This window comes from Rhinolophus sinicus, chromosome 1 (assembly GCF_057876585.1).
Source record: "Rhinolophus sinicus isolate RSI-liver-muscle chromosome 1, RSI-T2T, whole genome shotgun sequence".
Lineage (NCBI taxonomy): Eukaryota > Metazoa > Chordata > Mammalia > Chiroptera > Rhinolophidae > Rhinolophus > Rhinolophus sinicus.
Genome location: NC_142501.1, coordinates 52338873 through 52359175, shown reverse-complemented (window position 1 = coordinate 52359175; position 20303 = coordinate 52338873). Strand labels below are relative to the sequence as shown.

The 20303-nt window shown below is 43.5% G+C and overlaps 1 protein-coding gene across 2 annotated transcripts in view; it reads right to left on the bottom strand.

The window, feature by feature from the left end:
- Positions 1–829: 829 nt before the first annotated feature.
- The window catches only part of LOC109443674 (tubulin alpha-1C chain), a 36609-nt gene continuing 17135 nt past the window's right edge, over positions 830–20303 (bottom strand). Inside the window, exons 1-4 of one of the 2 annotated variants that reach the window (XM_074325740.2) lie at positions 7306–7945; positions 4244–4466; positions 3954–4102; positions 830–1913 (exon numbers count right to left, since the gene is read on the bottom strand). In XM_074325740.2, the coding sequence (XP_074181841.1) occupies positions 939–1913; positions 3954–4102; positions 4244–4466; positions 7306–7308 (1350 nt within the window). In that variant the 5' untranslated portion in view covers positions 7309–7945 and the 3' untranslated portion in view covers positions 830–938. Of the gene's footprint in view, positions 1914–3953; positions 4103–4243; positions 4467–7305; positions 7946–20303 lie in introns of those variants that run through there. The other variant, XM_074325741.2, reaches the window with a different exon arrangement.

The window sequence follows — 20303 nt, the reverse complement described above, 5'->3', positions numbered from 1 at the left end:
TTCAATTTTCCTTATTATTCCCCTATCTCAAACATACACTGGATCAAGTACCAATATTGCAACCCGTGACTACTGGTATTGTAATTTTGTGTCTCAGCCAACTTTAATTTCTCCAAGCAGTTAACTTGTTAAAGTAAAAATCTTATCTGCCGTTGTAGATTTTGGCTATATATGGACTGTATTAGCACAATTCCAAGCTCTTTCCATGTGACTAATATTTTATTAAATACTGACAGCAATAGTGAAGGCACTCTTGCTAGTTACTTGAATTTTGCCTGCCCTTGCTATCACAGATGGTCAGACCAAGCACGTCAGACAGAAGCTTGTTAAAATACGTAGTATCTGAAGCGCCAGCTCAGACCCATAGATTTGGATCTGCATTTTAATATCTATAGGTGATTCACATCTGCATTGAAGTTTGAGAAGCACTGGCCCAATCTGTCTGAGCCTGTAGCCTTATGTAAGATGATTTCATCACCATTCATCAAGTCAGGTCTAGGGGCGGCTGGTTAGCTCAGCTGGTTAGAGCGCATTGCTCTTAAGGTTGCCGGTTCGATCCCTATATAGGCCACTGTGAGCTGCGCCCTCTACTAGATTAAAACAACTTGACTTGGAGCTGATGGGTCCTGGAAAAACTTAAAAGTTTTAAAAAAACCCATTAATTCCGGTCGATGTGAAACAGACAAAATACTTAGCACAGTACACAGCACACAGATGCCACCTGAAATGTTGATCGAATGACTGGGTGGATCCTCTGCCAGCCTCCATCCCCAACTGGCCTTGACCAAGTGGGGAAAGTCTTTACTGGGATACAGAAGTCAACATGACATTCAAAATAATAACACCACTTTTATTGACAAGTTAGGGACACAATGGACTTCACAGAACAGAAATAAGACAATCCCAACACACTGGAGTGTAACATTGCAGCAGACAGGTTAATACTCTTCACCCTCATCATCTCCCTCAACACTATCTGCTCCAACCTCCTCATAATCCTTCTCAAGGGCAGCCATGTCCTCACGGGCCTCAGAAAACTCTCCTTCCTCCATACCCTCACCCACGTACCAGTGAACAAAGGCACGCTTGGCATACATCAGGTCAAACTTGTGGTCCAGGCGGGCCCAGGCCTCAGCAACAGCTGTGGTGTTGCTCAGCATGCACACAGCTCGCTGTACTTTGGCCAGGTCCCCACCAGGTACCACAGTGGGAGGCTGGTAATTAATGCCAACTTTGAAGCCAGTGGGACACCAGTCCACAAACTGGATGCTGCGTTTGGTCTTGATGGTGGCAATGGCGGCATTGACATCTTTGGGAACCACGTCACCACGGTACAACAGGCAGCAAGCCATGTATTTACCGTGGCGAGGGTCACATTTCACCATCTGGTTGGCTGGCTCAAAGCACGCATTGGTGATCTCTGCTACAGTAAGCTGCTCGTGGTAGGCTTTCTCAGCAGAGATGACAGGGGCATATGTGGCCAGAGGGAAGTGGATGCGGGGATAGGGCACCAGGTTGGTCTGGAATTCAGTCAGGTCAACATTCAGGGCTCCATCAAATCTGAGGGAAGCAGTGATGGAGGACACAATCTGGCTAATAAGGCGGTTAAGGTTAGTGTAGGTTGGGCGCTCAATATCGAGGTTTCTACGACAGATGTCATAGATGGCCTCATTGTCAACCATGAAGGCACAATCAGAGTGCTCCAGGGTGGTGTGGGTGGTGAGGATGGAGTTGTAGGGCTCAACTACAGCTGTGGAAACCTGGGGGGCTGGGTAAATGGAGAACTCCAGCTTGGATTTCTTGCCATAATCGACAGAGAGACGTTCCATCAGAAGGGATGTGAACCCAGAACCAGTTCCCCCGCCAAAGCTGTGGAAAACCAGGAAGCCCTGAAGACCTGTGCACTGGTCAGCCTGTGAAAGAAAAGGGTTTTAATTTTAGCCTTGGTGAAAACTGCAACGACTTCTTTGAATCCATAATTGCGTTGATCAAGATTTTAAAAATCTTGAGTATTTGCTAAGAAAGCAGTCATAAAAAACCTCTAAAGTGCTAAGTGATTCAGAGAAACTTTTCACAATCAACTCCTGACTAGGGGTGGGGTGGGAATCTGCTAAAACGCTATTTAAAAATGAACTATTTTCACTTATGCAGGCAGAAGAACCACGAGGTCTGGAATGGATGCAGGGCCCAAGTTTTAGTGACTGGAAGGGCAACCTCTGGTGCCCCTGCAGTGACCACAGAACAAAGGCAACTTCTTATCAGTCGGAGAGCTACCAAGTACAGGCCTGGGACCACCAGCCCTGCACAATGGATGTTTATAGATCTGGCAGCTGCTTTCTGAGCATAAGACAGAACAGCCAGACTCCAGTGCCCTGGTACTGGAGTCAGGTTGGATCTGGATCCAGCTCTGCTGGTTCCTTGCTGTGTGACTTTGACCAAATTTAATTCTCAATCTCAGTTTTCTCATTTAGTGAACGAAGGAGAATAGTAATCTAGTAATCCACCTCAGGTTGTTGAGAATTTAACAAGTTCTTGGAACAATGCTTGGCACAGCAAGCACTAGTTACCAGAAAGCCTATTTGTTCTGGGAAAGGTGACTTACTGTCACAATTCCATGAGACTTTATGTCACTGGTGCTTTCTGCCACGTAACTGAGCTATTCTGGTTAGCAACCTGCAACGCTGCGAAAGAATGACTTTGACTTTTCAAATGAACTATTCTGTTGACAACCCTCACTTCTCAGAGGTGCTCAGAGACATGTGGACATTCTCCACCAACCCCTCAGTTCCCTTTTCCTGTGGGTCCACACACTGAATGAGATCAAGGTACAGGGAAGACCCTAATCTACCAATCGCATCCATTAAGCCTCATGAGGACACAGTAATAACACCAAGGAAAAATGCAACTGTTTTGATTTCACTCCAGAACGCTCAATGGCTTTTACTAGGCTTCTGATTTCCAAGCCAGTGCTTGTAGCTAAAGCTTGAGTTGTAAACAGGAAGCATCAGCCCAATTTTGCTGGGAAGACTATGATAAACATCTGGAAAGGTAGGAAGCCATGAATGATGCAAGATCATCCTTTTTAGAGTAGACCAGTTGTGGCTGGGCTTAGTATGTGATTTTCCTAAGCTCCTCTACCCCAGCCTTCATTCTTGGTGTTTATTTAATTACTTACAAGCTGCATAAATGTCTAAGGAGCGAAGAGTCAGCTTATTATCAGACTCTGAATTAAAAGGACCCAAACAGAACATTATCAACTTCACGGATGTGAATACAGCTGCCACAGGGCCAGTCCACACTGCCCTGAGCTGTAGGAGAAAAGCAAGTCTACTGCTTTTTGTATTTGTATCTCAATGCCTCCAAGTTTCAAGGACTGTAATAAAGGAATGCCCCTGACTCCTCTTTCAATGTTGTTGGAAGTTTCCAGTGTTGGCCATTTCTAGTCAGTCTTATACTGGCTTCTTGAACACTGAACTTTTTGTATTAACGTAAGGCACCAGTTCAGTTTTTTTTTTTTTAACTAATATGATCAATTAGTTACATGTCAGATCCAGCCACCTACTCACTCAGTGTGACTTAAGATAACCTGAAAAGGATGTCAGCCTGAAGAAGGGAAGCTGACTGATTAATATGAACGAGGATGTTTAGTGGTCTTAAATGTCAGTAAAACTGTTAAGGCCTCCCAGTTCTCCCCTTGACTCCAGGTAAATTGTCCTCACTGAATGAGCAATTGACCAAATCTGCTTTGTAAGATATAGAAATAAGCAAAAGAAAACCCACCCCTGCCCCCAAGTAGTTGTTCCATAACCCAGGACTGTCTGGTTTAGAAGTCCAATTACTTAGTGAGCAGTCTAAGGCCCATTTTAGTGTGCAGAGAATGATTCTTGTAGTTTGATCTCTCTTAAAACTGTAGAGAAACTCTCACCCCACTTTAAATAAAGTACTATGTTTACCAGCTTCCGAATTCGGTCCAAGACGAGGTCAATGATCTCCTTGCCAATGGTGTAGTGCCCCCGGGCATAGTTATTGGCAGCATCTTCCTTGCCTGTGATGAGCTGCTCGGGGTGGAAGAGCTGGCGGTAGGTGCCAGTGCGAACTTCATCTGGAAAAGGGAAACAAAGCGGCCACCCATCACTAACAACCCACACAACCTGCCCAACCCCAGGGCATCAACAGAGCCCCCAGGACACACATCCTGTCCCAGATCCCTGGGATCTCACTTGAGCTACTGAGGTCAACTCACCAATGACCGTGGGTTCCAGGTCTACAAACACTGCCCTGGGCACATGCTTGCCAGCGCCTGTCTCACTGAAGAAGGTGTTGAAGGAGTCATCTCCTCCTCCAATGGTCTTGTCACTTGGCATCTGGCCATCAGGCTGGATGCCATGTTCCAGGCAGTAGAGCTCCCAGCAGGCATTGCCGATCTGGACACCAGCCTGGCCAACGTGGATGGAGATGCACTCACGCTGTGGGAAGGAAGAAAGGAAAATGTCAGATCATGACACATCAAGTGGGATATTTAGGAATGATTCACACCCACATGACTAATTAAACTTCAGGACAGATATGTTAATGAACTACTAGGCCAGATCAGAGACCAGACCCTTCCTTTGTAGTCACATTAGATATTCAAGGTCAGGTTTCCAACATTTCAGAAAGACAAAGCTGCTCTATAGCAATAGACTTCCCTCAGTTCTGGGGAAACATGCCTCCCAATTCCTTAAAGGCAGGCAAAACTCCCCCTCGTAGCTCTGATTCATTTCTGTGTGATTGTGTAACTCTGAGCTCATTCTGGTCTCTCTTTAATCCTATTCTTTAAAAGACAAAAGTTTCTCCCTCTTACTTTAAAACCAGCTTAAACCAGCGAACTACAGCTGTATGACTCATGGAGAAAACACCAGAGAAGCAGCAGTTAGCTGTATGTTAAAAACTGTGGTCAGGGGCAGCTTTTTAACCCTGTGGAAGAATGTAATCTTAAGGGAAGAACATTTTTCCTTCGCTACCAACCTATATTGAGGGAGGGGAGACTGGGGGGTAGACACATGGTGATGATGAAAGCTCAAAGTGTCACCAAGACTTTCCTAACAGTTTAAAAAATTAGCTGTTTCCTACTAAAGTGTACATATACCTCTGGCACTGTGGAAAAAGTCTACAGTTTTAAGAATTTAAAGATACTATAGGGAAAATGTTCGTTTTACTTGTTGAACAAAATAATTTACAAGTTACCAAACTCATTCCTGCTCAGTAAAATAAGGCAATGAACATATGTACCCACAGACTTGAGGGAAACAAAAGAAGTGTTTATTGTATTTCATCATAAGTTAGATTAGCTACCTTGGAGACTGGCAGAGGGCTTTCAGAGTATTGACACTAAATATCTCCCATTACATTTTCCCCCAATAAGAGGGTTTCAAATTTTTAAAAGTCACTAATAAGAAACGAGTCAAAGAAAATTCAACACCAGCTAAGATCTCAGTCTAGTTTCATAACCCAATATAATAAAACCCCAATCACTCACAACTTTTGACTTATGGTCCCCTCCTTCCCACCTACACTCCCCATAAAACAATCATGGTCTCCTGACCACATACATCAGCAAGCTCAGGATTCACTATTATCTCCTCACCCCACTCTAGGGCTGTGGGTGAAAAGGGAGTTGTTTGTTCTAATGAACCCATGACTATTTACCATTGCATCATATTTACCTTTAACTGGACTTGGGAAGTTCCACAGCCAGAGAAAGCTGGAGAGAACCAGAGACCTGTCCATGACAGACCCAGGCCCAAGGAGATACAGTATCTGAGAAGATACTCTCAATCTAATGAAGTACTTCTGTTGAAGCCCTTTGAGCCACCCAATTTTCATTCATTGTGCAACTGTCTGGCTTTCTCCTTTAGACTGTGCTTTCCACTCTCCCCTGGCCATTAGGGAGATGGAGAGACACAGGTGATGGAGTCAATTAGTCTAGCTTTAACTGGATAAGTTGCCACTGTCTCTCGTTGAAAAACAAAACAAAACGGGCTGGTTGGCTCAGTTGGTTAGAGCGCAGTGCTCATAACACCAAGGTCACGGGTTCGAATCCCACATGGGCCAGTGAGCTGCGCCCTCCACAACTAGATTGAAAACAACAGCTTGACTTGGAGCTGGGGTGGGGCGGGGCGGGGTGGGGTGTGGGGGGCCACAACTAGATTGAAAAACAATGACTTGACATGGCGCTGATGGGTCCTGGAAAAATACTGTTCCCCAATCAAAACAAAACAAACAAACAAAACTAACCTGTGATTACTGAAATAGGTCTGCTGCTGCTCTCCTGCCCTTGAAACAGTCACACTACTTTCTGAATCACACTTTTACCAGTATCTTTTTGGTCTTGTTTGGTGACAAGCACTCAAGCAAGTTGTTACAGTCAAGACATACTTTTGGTTAACTGTGGTAGTCCCTCAAGAGTTTAACTGGACTATTCACTGTATTCCTTTTTTATTAAAAGGATACTATTTTGAAACATTTGATATACTGGTTTAAAAGCATGTCTTATTTTAGGTAGACCACCAACAGAGGTTCTCTAAGACAACTGTTTTCAATACCTCTGCAAACTATATAGAAAATGCTCAAGTTGTGTATAATTTCATGTTTCTTTAAAACTAAGAATACAGTCAGTACTAGTTTACCCTGTGGTTTTGTAAGGCAATATCCTTTTATGGACTTGTTTTTTAAAAAGCTTCAGCTATAAACAGCCCATTAAGTAAGCACCAGAAATGCGGAATTAGACGTGAGGAGGAGCCTGCCTACATCCTTTAGGTGGATTGGTGTGGTGCAACTGGAAGCTCTCCCCAGAGCCCCACCACAGGTGACTCAGCAGCGAGTCACAGGGCGCTGGAGAGGTGGCGCCAGAGTTTGCACCTTCCGTGCGGAAGCGCCCGAGTGCTCCAGGTGCTTCCACTGCGTAGGGGAAGGTGAGGTCATGTGGAGGGGTATGGGTCATTTTTAGTTTCCACAAACCCATGGGGGCCAATGTGAAGGCTATCTAGCCTCTCTTGCACAGTGGCGGGCTATGGGACGATGCCCTCACTAGGATCAAGAGGGCTTTTTATTTCCACCGAGGGCACTGCTCGGGCCGCGTGTTGGAGCCCGACGAGGTGTCTGCCGGGTGAACTCAGCTTTCCCAGTATGATCACCAGATGCCAATTTGCCTGGAGGGGTCCGGGACACGGTCCCACGTGCAACCCGGGTCCCGCCACCCCTTGGGACTGCTCACTCTTCCCTCCACACCACCACCCGGGCCCCCGCCCACCCCCCACAACTCACCATGACTGAGACTTGTAGGGCTCCGCGGGGCTGGAAGTGGCGAGGGGTACGGCGACAAGAACCTCCCACTGACAGACTACCAAGGAGTCCGGGGGAGAAATGACTGGGCGGCCCGCCCTCAGGACTTTATGTACCCGTTCCCCCGGCCACGTGTCGGCAGGGCGGGCACCGGACCCCGCCCTGGCCCCCGCGGCCCCACCTCCGAGCTACGCAGCTCCAGGCCGGACGCCCGGCCCTAAGCGGCCGGCGGAGAGAGGAGGGGCGCGCGGTGCCGATTGGTGGATTCAAAAGTTCAAACCAAACTCTTCGGAAGGAGCCCCAAGAACCGGGAAGGGGAGGAGACATCCTGTGGCCCGAGAGTGGGCAGGTTGGGTGGGGCAGAGCATGGTGTCGGCGACTGGAAGGAACTGGAAGGCGGAGCGTCTTCACCGTCTGCAGTGGGCTGCGGTGGCAGAGGGTGTCAGGTATACCAAGCCGAAGCGAGGAACAGCGCCAAGCGCACGGAGCAGCCGCCGGAGCCCCGGGAGTGCGCCTCCCCCGCTGTCCGCCCCGCCCCACCCCACCCCGGGTCCCGGACCCTCTAGGACGGGACGTGGCCTCCAGCCAGCCCTCTCCGCACAGCTCCCTACAAGGCCCGGCCTGTGAGCCGGCCGCTTCCGCGTTGCCGATTCCCCGGGGCCGGCCGCCCTCGCCGCTGACGGCTTCCGGAGGAGGCTTGTTCCGCGTTCCAGGTCTTAATCACCACGAGCCAGCCTGAAGCCCTTAGTCTCACCTTTTTGGTTGCTTTTCTTTACTCGTTTTCCTACCTCCTTTTTAAAATGACCCTTTTGCTTCCTAACAAAAATCTCTTTACAGTTGATGCAAAGCAGTTGTTTTTTTTTCATCAGAATACTAGCTTCCATTTTGATTGCTTACCCTGCAGAGTAGCTGGGGTTGTTTTTGTTTACACTGTATTAGTCACATTCCATGCACGCAACAAACCCAGTGAGTTATCCCTACCTTGCACTGCCTCATTACATACACCGCTTGCACTATCCCGGCTACGTTTATTTCTCAGAAGTGTGGGGGTCTGGAATGAGCCTTCCCCAGAATGTGCAACCCTGGCATGCAAGTTATCTCCAGCTGAAAAAAATTAAAGCCCAACAAACTCAAGAATTTTTACCTCCCCCTTACCTGCCTAAAGAGATTCATATAGAAAAACCTGCTTAGAGAAGGGAACCATAGTATATTCACCTTAGCACATAAACATCAAGTGGCAGACAGGATCCAAGCTCAAAGCTGTTCGCTAGATTCCCCTTTGTGTCCCATTGTTTCTAGGTGGCCCCAAATGTTTGCTCTTTCTCATCTACTTGTGAATTGCCTACTTTCCCGGCCTTTGTCCAAAGTGACATACATCTTATTTTGTCTCACTGGTTTTGGAATTTACATGCTTCTGTGAATTCTCTCATGCACTTGTATTAAAATTTGATTTTCTGTTGTTACTATGCTGTATGTCATTTGAATTATTCGACCAGCCAGAAGAACTGTTACCAAACTCAGGTTTGGTGCCACTTGCCAACCGAAGAGCCCCCCAAAAACTAGAGTGACAAGAGTTAGTGAGGTGAAAAGTGTCCTTTATCCTAGATGCCGGCAGCTAGGGAAGATGGTAGACTAATGTCTAAAACAAACAACAAAAAAACCCACCTTCCTGGAGCTAAAAGTATTAAGAGGTTTTATAGGTGGGTAAATGGGAAAAAAACAAAGGAAAGCAGGCTTCAGTGCTCATAGTTGAGAAGTCGTCTCCTGGGGTCTTGTGAGGCCTCAGGTCAGCCTCAATGTTATCTTTAATCTCAGTGTCTGTAGCCATCTGTGGAAAAACTGCTAGGGAGTTGTGAGAAACTGGTGGAGTTGTGATCATGGGTCTTGATGTCCGGGCATCTGAGGATTAAAGAAGCTGCTCTTTTTAGGTTAGGACGTTGTTAATTAACGAGGTATGGGTAGCCTTGAAAAAGGGAATGGAGTTCTTCAGTTAATCAGTGGGAGGAGAAACAATGAGGAAACCGCTGAATATCAAGATCAGGGGTGTCCAAACTTTTTCAATGTTTTTTTACCAAGGGCCATATACGGTAAAATACACAAACAGCCGGGCCACTCACTCGAGGTGAAGTACGGATGGCCTCACCTGGTTTACTTAAGTAAACTATATTTTTGGAATTTGCTGCGGGACAATTAACAATGGATTGCGGACCGCAGTTGGCCCGCGGGCCACAGTTTGGACACCCCTGACAAGATGGATCAAACTGCAAACTAAGTTTAATTACATTACTGATCTACCAAATTTCACCCTTACAGAACTAAAGGGATAAGGGAAAAGTTTCCCTGCTCCCTCAGAAGCATCCTTTATTTCAATTGTTTTTCTTTCTCTGCGACTTCATCATGTTATCTTAGCTCTTAAATTCCTTAACCAGCTCTGGGTGATAGAGTTTATGGAAATATTCAGAGAACAAAAGTGCCTGCTATACAGAATAGAAGTTAAAGTGCTTTTTCCTGAAGTAGAAAAAAGGCAAAATGAAAGCAAAAATGGGTTTTGAATACAGAACAGGCAGAACTCAAAGTATACTCCAACTGATACACACAAAATGAATAATGTGGAAATATGTACAGAAATTCCTTTTCAATATACAATACATAGTTCATTAAATGTTTACTAAATACCTATCGTATGGCAGGGTATTCTGAAATTTGGAATAACTAGCATTTTAGTCTGTTGCTAAATATTTTAGTCTTAATTAGAACTTTCCCACTTTTTTTTATTCATTTCACAAATATATTTAGCAGTTTCTAGGTGCTTAGGAATATGTATGGGAACCAAACTGACAGATCTCTGCCTTGTGGAGAATAGGGAAGAAAGACAATGAACACAATAAATAAACAGGTTATATAATTTGTTAGCAGGTGTAGAGTGCTGTAGAAAAATAGAGACCAAAGTAAAGTGAAATGGGAGTTTTTAAGTCGAGATGTTGACGTCTTTGTGGAGGTGGAGATGCCCAGTACACAGCTGGATATGAGAGTCTGGATCTCCAGGGAGAGACATCTGGGTAGAGACATACATCTAAATGCCACCCTAAAGTCATGACATTGGGTGAGATCACTGAGGGAGTGAGTATAGAAATAGAAGAGAAGAGGACCAAGGACTGAGCTCTGGGAGAACCATCAAAGGACAGTACGTGAGTTCGGAGGAAACCCAGGAGTGTGAGATCCTGGAAACCAAGAAAGGAGTGATCAGCAATGTCAAGTGCTGTCAAGTAAGATGGGAACTCAAAATATGACCCCCTGATTTAGCCACATAGATGTCACTAGTAACCTCGATGAGAACAGTTTGGTATGGCAATTTAAAAATAACAGGCATTTTATTTTTAGATTCTGTTTTCATATGATTCATTAAAAAATATTTTAATTTTTCTTCCTCTCACTGCCTACCACCTCACATTCAAGCAGATCACCCCTGTGGAATCACAATATGTTTAAGGGCTTTGTAGTTTTGATTACCTTGGTTTGGATTCTGGCTTTTTTTTGTTTTGTTTTCTATAATAGCTGTGGATCCTTGAGAATATTTCTTAATCTCTCTAAATCTCCTCCCTTACAAAATGGGGCGAGTATATAACTCATAGGTGGATACATTGTTATGAGGATTAAATGAGATAAATAATACATAGTACATACACATACTAAGACACTAAGTAACATCTGTAGTTACTCGGAGATGGTCATAGACAAAATTAGAAATGAAGATGCATCCTCTTCCATTTTAAAATCATTTCAAGTACGTATTGGAATCCATATTTAAGTTTGCTGCCCCCTGCTGGATTTTTTTTTTTGAGGAAGTGGGGAATCTTTCCTGGGTGGACGGTTAAAAATTTAACCTTTATCAAAGTAAACAGGTCTTTATGGGTCTAAAAATTACTGAATGAGGAGATGCAGAAACTGATCTTACTTTCCATCCGAAATTTTCCAGAAGTCACCACAAACATGTTGCGTTATTAACAGAGCCAGTGCTCTACCGTTTTTTGGTGACAGAACTGTGGATCGCACGTCTCCTTGGGTTCCAGGTTTCACGGTGCGATATGAAGGGATTGAACAGGATTATCTCTAAGGCCTCTCCCAGCCCTAGTATTTTTGTGATGTTGTGACTTAAGGCTTCTACTGTACATGTGAGCTGTTCAAAATAAGCAAAGTTGAAAAGATGCTTCATTCAGTCAGAGTCTTCTAAGAATCACAAGTATATTACCATATTTCCCCGAAAATAAGACCTAGCCAGACAACCAGCTCTAATGCGTCTTTTGGAGCAAAAAGTAATATAAGACCTGGTATTATATATTATGTTATGTTATATTATAAAGACCCGGTCTTATAGATATTAAGACCGGGTCTTATATTAATTTTTGCTCCAAAAGACGCATTAGAGCTGATGGTCTGGCTAGGTCTTATTTTCAGGGAAACACAGTAGATAAATACTTACAGGTGGGGTTTTTGCTGGAGTCTTACAATGCTTTAGGGAAAGAAGTGTTGCATACCTACTCTGGCTTGGGGGAGCTTGGACTTTAAATTGCTGTCATATAGCGTGTCCACAAAACATTAGTAAAGAGAAAAGAATTCAGAGAAAACTGAACCTTATGTGTTTTCAATCTAACTCCTGTTTTCTATGTTGGGATACCAGTAATACTGAAAAATCGGTCTTCAGTAACAGATTACATGTTACAAATAATAACAGTATAGGGATATTTTGTGCCCATATAGCAATTTATAACAAAATATGTTCTACTCCAATAGTGCCTGGAGGAGTTTTCAAAAATAAGTTTTTAATAAAGGTATTTATTATGGAACTGTGGGAAATAAGGTCCTGAGACTTAAAATAATTACCCTAAACCACAAGAGGTAGAACCCAAAATAAATGCTTAAAATGACAGTTGCCTCTTCCTTCTAGGTCCTCCTTAGAAGTTGCTCTAATTCACAGGGAAAGGAAGTTCTAGAAAAGTCACTTATTGAATTTGTTGTCTTAAGGCAAGGCTACTACTAATATAACAAAAAGGGAATTTGTTTGACTTTCAAGACCTCCAAAGGACAGCTAGGACTTGTTGCAGTTAAGTTCAACCACTTTCTATATGATAAGCATCTTTTAAATCTATGTATTGCAAGGAAGTTTGTTTTTTCTTCTTTTACCCGCCCTCCCCTCCCCAAACACAGAAGAGCAGAACATTATCTTCTAGGTAATAAGTTATTTTCTTTTTTGGGAAAAATAATCCTTAGATTCTTTAACTTTCACTTACTGCTCTTTTTATCCTGCAAATATTTGCAAACTTTATAACTTTCTTACACATTCTTTCCAAGTTCTCCTCCCCCGCGATGGGAGGAGCAGTGTTTTGGACTTCTTCCCTTTCCTCAGGATTCTTCATGTGAAATGCTAGCTCCATTCTGGGAGATTACCAGAGAAGATTGGCTTTCATCTCTGAAATTTCACATTTTATTTCCACTGAGACATCATTTGGCTTGTTCTAATCTGCTTTATATTCCCTAAAAATATAGTATTTCGAATTATTTCCTCACAGTGACTAACTAAAACAACTGAGTAGGTTGTGTTTCCCTTGTATTCCCACTGTATATACTACAGCTAGGCAGGCCTTCTTACTCCAAGCTCTTTCTAGCCTTTCTAATTAATAACCATTCCCTTGCTTCCCCTCCCCCATCCCTTTAGGATAGACAGGTAAAATTCTCTTGCAGAAAAGGATCTACTCTCATTCTTCAATTATCTACATTATTTATCTAGTAAGTGGACCTTATCCTGGAATCTGGAAATCTTTTCTATTTATGGTAATGTTTATTTAAAAATTTTATTTATTCATATACCTTAAAAGCACCCAGGCAGCCCAAAGTGGAAGGCCCCTGAGGGTCTTCTTTCCTGTGACTATAACTTCTTGCCAGCAGCCCAGACAGTGGGGGATTTACTCAGAGCTGTGACACTCAGGATAATCTTTCCCCTTTCACTTTTCCAGGTATCTCTCTACCTGTCCCCTCCTCCTCCTCCCAGGACACAGAGCCTGCCATTCTCAAGTACACTAAGTATTTATTTTTTCCTACCTAATTAGTACAATAATACCTAATACAAGGGAATATCAATGCATAAATTATACACAGTTAGGAAACTTAGACGTGAAACAGTCTCATGTTACTCAGGTAGTTCGTTTAATTTGGCTCAAAACATTCGGCCTCTTCCAGTGCCTGTTTCTACCCACTTAAGTCAGTGGGCACCTCCCTAACTAAATCCCTTATGATTCTTTTGTGGTGATTCCCCTACTCATTGGCCTGCTAGAGCCTGCTAGAACTAACTGTTAGATTTTCAGGAATTTTGTGGGCCAGTTGGACATCATGTTGGTAGCTTGATATCAGTAATGGTGGATGTATTTACACCATGGATATCGGTGACTACTACAAATGAGCCTCTCACCTCCAATCCCAGCTGCTTGTTAAACATTTACCAGCACACCACTGTCCCTCCTTCCACACTAGTCCAAGTCAGGCCATTTCTCTTAGTTCTTTCAGTTCTGGCATAAAAATGTCTTTTTTTGGTTTGTTTTTTGTATTAGAGCTTAGTTAATTCCCTGGCTTCAGGCTTAACCCTCTCCTCACGGCCAACCAAAGCCCAAAAGTCAACCTGGCTTCTCCCAATTTGAGCTTCCAGGGCTATGAAAAACTTACCTCCTAGCCCTTCCAATCCCACTTAACTCATTCATCGTTCTTTTCCACCTCTTCTATCTCTCAGGTCCTAAAAGCCCCCACTCCTCTACTGCCCCACACCCTCCACCCAATGTCTCCACCACTGGTACCAGTGTTACACACTCTGGGCTTTCATCCCCAGACTGAGACGTTTACGTGCTTTATTTATTCTTCACAATAACCCTGTGTACAGAAACTATTGTTACCTCCATTTTACAGCAGAGGACTTTGAGGCTTATGGGGTGAAGTGACTTTATCTAAAGACACATTGGCCCAGGCTGCTGGGATCCCCACGCTTTTCCTTGGGAGGTTGGCTTTAAAGCTCTCATTTTTGAACCACTTTTTCCCTCAAAAACATTAATATGAAGCCACTTTTATATCTACAACTCTAATTCAATGTTTATTTCCCCAAGTTATCCACACCTGGAATGATGCCCAAACCCTTCAGCTGTAAGACAGGGAAGGATGGGAGGCTGGCAGAGAGTTCTAACAGATGTGGGCCTGTACTCACAGGCCTCTATTTTTACAGCATTTGCTATTTTGATCCTCTAGTCCATGTACTTTTTTCCCTTACTGTCCAGCTTTTTCTGTTCCGACAGAGTCAGGAATGTAAACCTTTTAGAAACCCCCAGAGAGTTTTGCTTGTTTCTGCTAGGTCGGGAGTTCCTCATTTTAAATTACATACTTCTTTGTATTGATAGGTTGTGGTCCCTACTGACCTTGTAAATGGTTATGTGGAACAGCCTGTAACTACAAAAATCAACTTGCTTATCCTGTTCTGTTTATTTGTGCAGAACCCAAGGGACAGAGCCCAGTTCACATGCTCTGGTGGGGGTGGTGGTGGGGAAGGAATTCTTTGTGTTCCAAACAGAAACAAATTTTACATTCGGGCTGCTATTCGCCTTTACTCTGCCTGAAACGACCGATAGTAAACCAGAATTGTTGCAGAGGAAAGAAAAATTAACTCGGAATGTAGGTCACCGAACAAGCTATGAAACCTGTTTTCTTCATGTTGGTTTGCTTGATTGCATTGGGGGTTTCATGGCCTCTGGTTAGGGCCCAGGCAGCCTGCAATGGACTGAATGTTTGTGTTACCCCCAAATTTTTATGTTGAAGTCCTAACCTTCACTGTGATGGTAATAGCAGATGAGGCTTTTGCCAGGGGATCCCTCATGAATGGGATTAGTTCCCTTATAAAATGGACCCCAGAGAGCTCTCTTGCTATGTGAGATACAATGATAAAATGGCCGCCTGCAACGTGGACAAGAGTCCTCACTAGACCTTGGCCATGCTGGCATGCTCACTTCGGACTTCTAGCCTCCAGAACTGTGAGAAAGAAATATCTGTTGTGTGTAAGTCACCCAGTTTATGGTATTGTGTTATAGCAGCCTGAGCAAAGACACAGCCTAACCCCATGAAGTCCAGATATCAGGGAAAGCAGTGGTTACTTAGCAAGTAACAGAGTTATTCTCACCTCTAGAGAGAGGACAGAATAAAATGCAAAGACCCTGCGGGGCAGGGAAAGACCCTAGGGAGTAGGGAAAGTGAAGATTATAATAACAAAATATTAAAGTAAGGACTCTATTGACTCCTCAGGGACAAGAGTGTGAACTCTCGAAGTCATTATAACTGGTAGGAACTGGGAATTCTGGTTTCTGGTGTGATTAAGTAGCACCACCTTTGGCAAAGTACCTAGCTGTATTGCATCTGAGTTTCCCCACTTGCAGTATGAAGATAATAACTGCTCTAAAACAGCCTTGTAAATAGATCACTGGATTAAGATTTAAGCGATCTGGATTCTAGTTATAGTACAACTAACTAAACAGGTCATAGTTTCATAATTTGTAAAATAAGATATAGCCTCTAAGATTCCTTATATAAGTCAGTCATTTTATATAATGCCCTGAAAGATTTTCTAGAAATGTAAAATTACATTATTCTTTTTTTTATTTAATAACTATTTATTTGGCTCCTAGTGTATACTCGGCACTGTACTAGGAACTGAGGACAAGACAAGGCCCCTCAAGGAGTTTATGTCGCATTTAGGGAAGAGATAGGATGTAGGAAGGAAAATAAAGCCAAGTAAGAAGTCTAGAGAATAATGAGGAGTGCTATGTTACCTAATGTGGCAAAGAAGGCCTGTCTGATTTGAAGGAAGAACTGAGCTATGTGGGTGTCTGGGGGAAGCATATCCCAAGCAGGGGGAATGGCTGGAGCAGTGTGAGTGAGGAGAAAAAAGCAATAGGAGATCAGGAGGTATATATATATATATATATATATATATATATATATATATATTCCACTATATATACCACTATATATGTGTGTGTGTGTGTGTGTGTGTGTGTGTGTATATATATATATATATATATATATATATATATATAGAGAGAGAGAGAGAGAGAGAGAGAGAGGCGCCCAGACTGTGTAGGTTCCTAAAGTCCACCATAAGGAATTTGACTTTTTCTCTGAGTGAGACTGGAAGTCATTGGAAGGTTCTAAGCAAAGTGATGACAAGATCAGACTTTTGTTTTAACACGGTCACTCTGGCCTCTGTGCTTAGAATAGACTGTAGGGAGGCAAGAACGGAAGGAGGGAACCCAGGCAAGTGGCTACTGTAACCATCAGGGCGGGAGCCCAGGGTGGTAGCAGAAGAGATGGTGAGAAGTGGCCAGATCCTGGGGAGGAGTTTCTGGTGCACTGGATGTGGATTGTGAGAAAAAGAAGAATCAAGAATGACTCCTAGGGTTTGGGCCTGAACAACTGGAAAAATTGAGTTGATGCTAAGATGAGGAGCACTTTGGGAGAACAGATGTAAGGGTGGTAAGGAGCAAGGAGATTGGGGTTTGCTTTGGGCATGTTAAGTATGACATGTCTATTAGGCATCCAAGTGGAGAATTGAAGAAGGAAGTGAATATGCATGTGGATCCCAGGGTGGGAAGGGACCAGCACTTCCAACCCAGATTCTTGAGTTTCTATATTAGGGAGTCCGGTCTGGGTAGACTAGGAGTGCCTGACAATACCCCAGTGGCAAAAAAGGACACTGAGACCCAAAATAAAGTCACCTTGAGGAAAGGGGATGTCTGGGCTAGGGATGCACTTTAAGACAAGACTTCAAATATTGATGTGGGACCACAGTTTGTGCTACTGCACAAACAGCACCAGAGACTGGAAGCCCTTTAGGGCCTAGCCATCCAAGTGTGTGTGCAAATGTGACCTGGGAGAGCTAGTTCCCTGAATGCCCAGAGTTGGAACACCATCAATCTGCCTCACTCCCCCGTGCTCCAATTTGGAATGTGTACACATCCCAAGATTTTTGGACAGTTTGTGAGCCTTCCTAATAGGAGGAGGGACAGCTTTGAGAGGTGTTGTCATGCGGGACGTCAGGCGGGGTCTCTAGTCCCGCTCCCCACATAAGAATGCAGGACATGGTGAGGCCAAAAAGGAACACCCACGGAGCCATAGGTAGGGGAGTTATACCACTATATTCTCGCTGGCGGCTGGGTTGGAGAAATAGGAAACAGGAGCCACATGATCCGTAACCCTCACTCCGCCGCTTGCTAGCTTAGCCACCATCTTCTTGCTAGCCCCCATTTGCTGCTAGCGTAGCCACGCCAGTTATATTAGTGGCCAATGGGTCACTGGTTACAGCTGACGGCCAACTAGCCACAGCTGATGGCCATCCAATCACAGTTGATGGCCATTTACTACCTGAGCCAGCACCCTTCCATGTGAGGCCGAGAGCCTGGAAACTGCACTCCTGGCTCTGTCCCCACAGGTGTTCACAGTGTAGAAACTGGTGTTTAAAAAAAAAAAAAAAAGAAACTGGTGTTTAATTGGATCGGAGTGTGAGGGACATGAAAAGGCTCTGATCTCTGGAAACTGGGCTGGTAATCATGATAGGAAATACCTAGAGGGGGTGTGTGTTTGGGGGTTACTTCTATTTATTTTTTTATGTGAGGCTGAAGAGAGTGCTTTTGGCCTTCCCGTAGAGAGTTTGGATTCCTTCAGAACACACAAGTAGCAAGGTCTAGTAAGTATGGGAATCTGGACCGGAAACTCAAGAGGAATGCAAAGACACCACTGTTGTAGGGCTTTCATGACAAACACTCGTAAAATTTCTATGTGATCAATCTTGCAACCTATGTAAATTATATAAATTAGCCCATATAAATAGCTCATTGTGTTTTCCAAATTTACAGAGACACAGGAAGTTAAGATTCTCATCTTCCTCAAAGACTTCTCACTTTCTTCTCCACCCACAACTACTGTATGATTCTTTTACCGAAATCTTTCACTCATTTCCCAGCTGCTGGGAATAGCTGCTCCCAATCTCTCCTATATCCTTCAAGCTCCTAATTACATTTATCTGTTCACTTCTGGCAGCTAACCTAGATTCCTAACTTAGTGACAGGATTAAGGGATCTAACCTGAGCTCTAACATCGTCCATCCTATCCTCAACAAAATGTCTTTCTTGTTCTTGATATTATCATCCCTTTCATCTCATTAGGGTCCCCTCCAATTTTATTAATACACTTGTGCCCTAGTTTTTATTCCTGCTCACAGTCTCTGGGATCTTGCTTTATAAATTAACCTCTTTTCTTGACCCTTCACTCTCTTTATCTACACAAATTAGAACCAAACAACCATAGTGTCATTTCTGCGTGAGTTACTCTCCTGCGTCTCGTCCCTTTTATTCACACTTGTGGCTTTTCTTTCCATCCTCCCATTCACCTCTTAGCTCTAACAGTATCCTACCCCACTGCCCCCCCATCATGATTTTAATTTTAAGCATCCCACTATCCAACCATCATCTCCACCTTTCTAGCAAGAGAAAACCAATCCCAACAACCCTTCTACTTAAGGGGGACTGACAAGCCATTGATCCTCCCACCTTTTCACTGTCCTTTACCTCCTCATGTCCGCAGTCTCTCCTTCCATAGTTATTCTATAATTATGCTCTTGCTTACACCTGCAACTCCTCTTGCTCCATTTTCTTTGTTGGGCTTACTTAGCAGAACCTCAAACCTGATTAAATCTAACCCTGCCTACCCCCTGCCTGCAGGCATGGCTGTGGCATGTTGACAGACCATTTAAAATTCATGACTACTAACTCCAGTGGGCCTTACACTGCTCAGCAGACATACTGTATTTCCCTTCACTTTCCCCCTCTCCTAAGTCTTTTTATATCTTCAGGACTCTCACACCCCAATTCCCTCCCCATTCTCACTCTCAGTTAATAACTTTGTATCCTTATTTGCAGAGAAAATAGAAGCAATCAGAAGAGACTGTCCACAAGCCCCCACTACTACACTTTCCTTATTAAAATATAATTTTCAAAAAGTTAAAATTGTGACTCATATAGAATAAACACGTGTCCGAGATTTATTAACTAAAGAACCAGTAAAACGATAAAGCAAACAGCATATGAGGAACAGGAGTTGATATATTTCATCAGGAAAGTTGCTTTAAAAATATTAGAGGAAGATTGCTAGGTTAGATACAAAACTGGTTAATACCCTACAAGGCAAAAAAAAAAAAAAATCATAACCTGTATCTTTTCCATAAAATAAAATCATTTATATTTCTCTCAGATAAGAACTATTTGCATTGCTATAAGCTTTCTTTAAGAAACAGAGTTGTAAAATACCATAATCAACAGTAAGTAGAAAATCAAGCAAAAGTACCTGCTCCTAGAAAAATCGGGTAAGTCCCAGAAAACCTGCTGGACAGAGCACAGTGCTTTACTAAAAAGATACCCAATGATCCTGTTTGCCTATTTCCAGATTTGGGGTGATTTTTCTTAACAATCTACCTATTTGTGACTGTACCCATATATTCTTGCCTGTCTTCTAATTACTGAAGGCAAACTGTCCATGCTTTTATTCAACCCAGCCTTTCTACTCGTATATTAGATCCCACCCACTTTTGCCTGCTCGAGGGTATCACGCTAGGGATTCTCCTTTCTTCAATGTTTAGCATCAAGACATGATCTTCCACCTTCAAAACAACCTCTCTTGATTTCGCTTCTGCCTGTGGGTATTATCCCACTATTCTCCTTATCTATATAGCAAAGAATTACCTACAATCACTGCCTCAGGTTTGTCTCCTCTATTCCTTGAACCTACTGGAATCAGGTTTTAATCCTCACCATTCCTCCAAAACTGCTCTTGTCAGAGTCATCCATGACCGCCATGTTACCAAATCCAATGGTCAGTTCTCAGTCCTCATCTTATTTAACCTATTA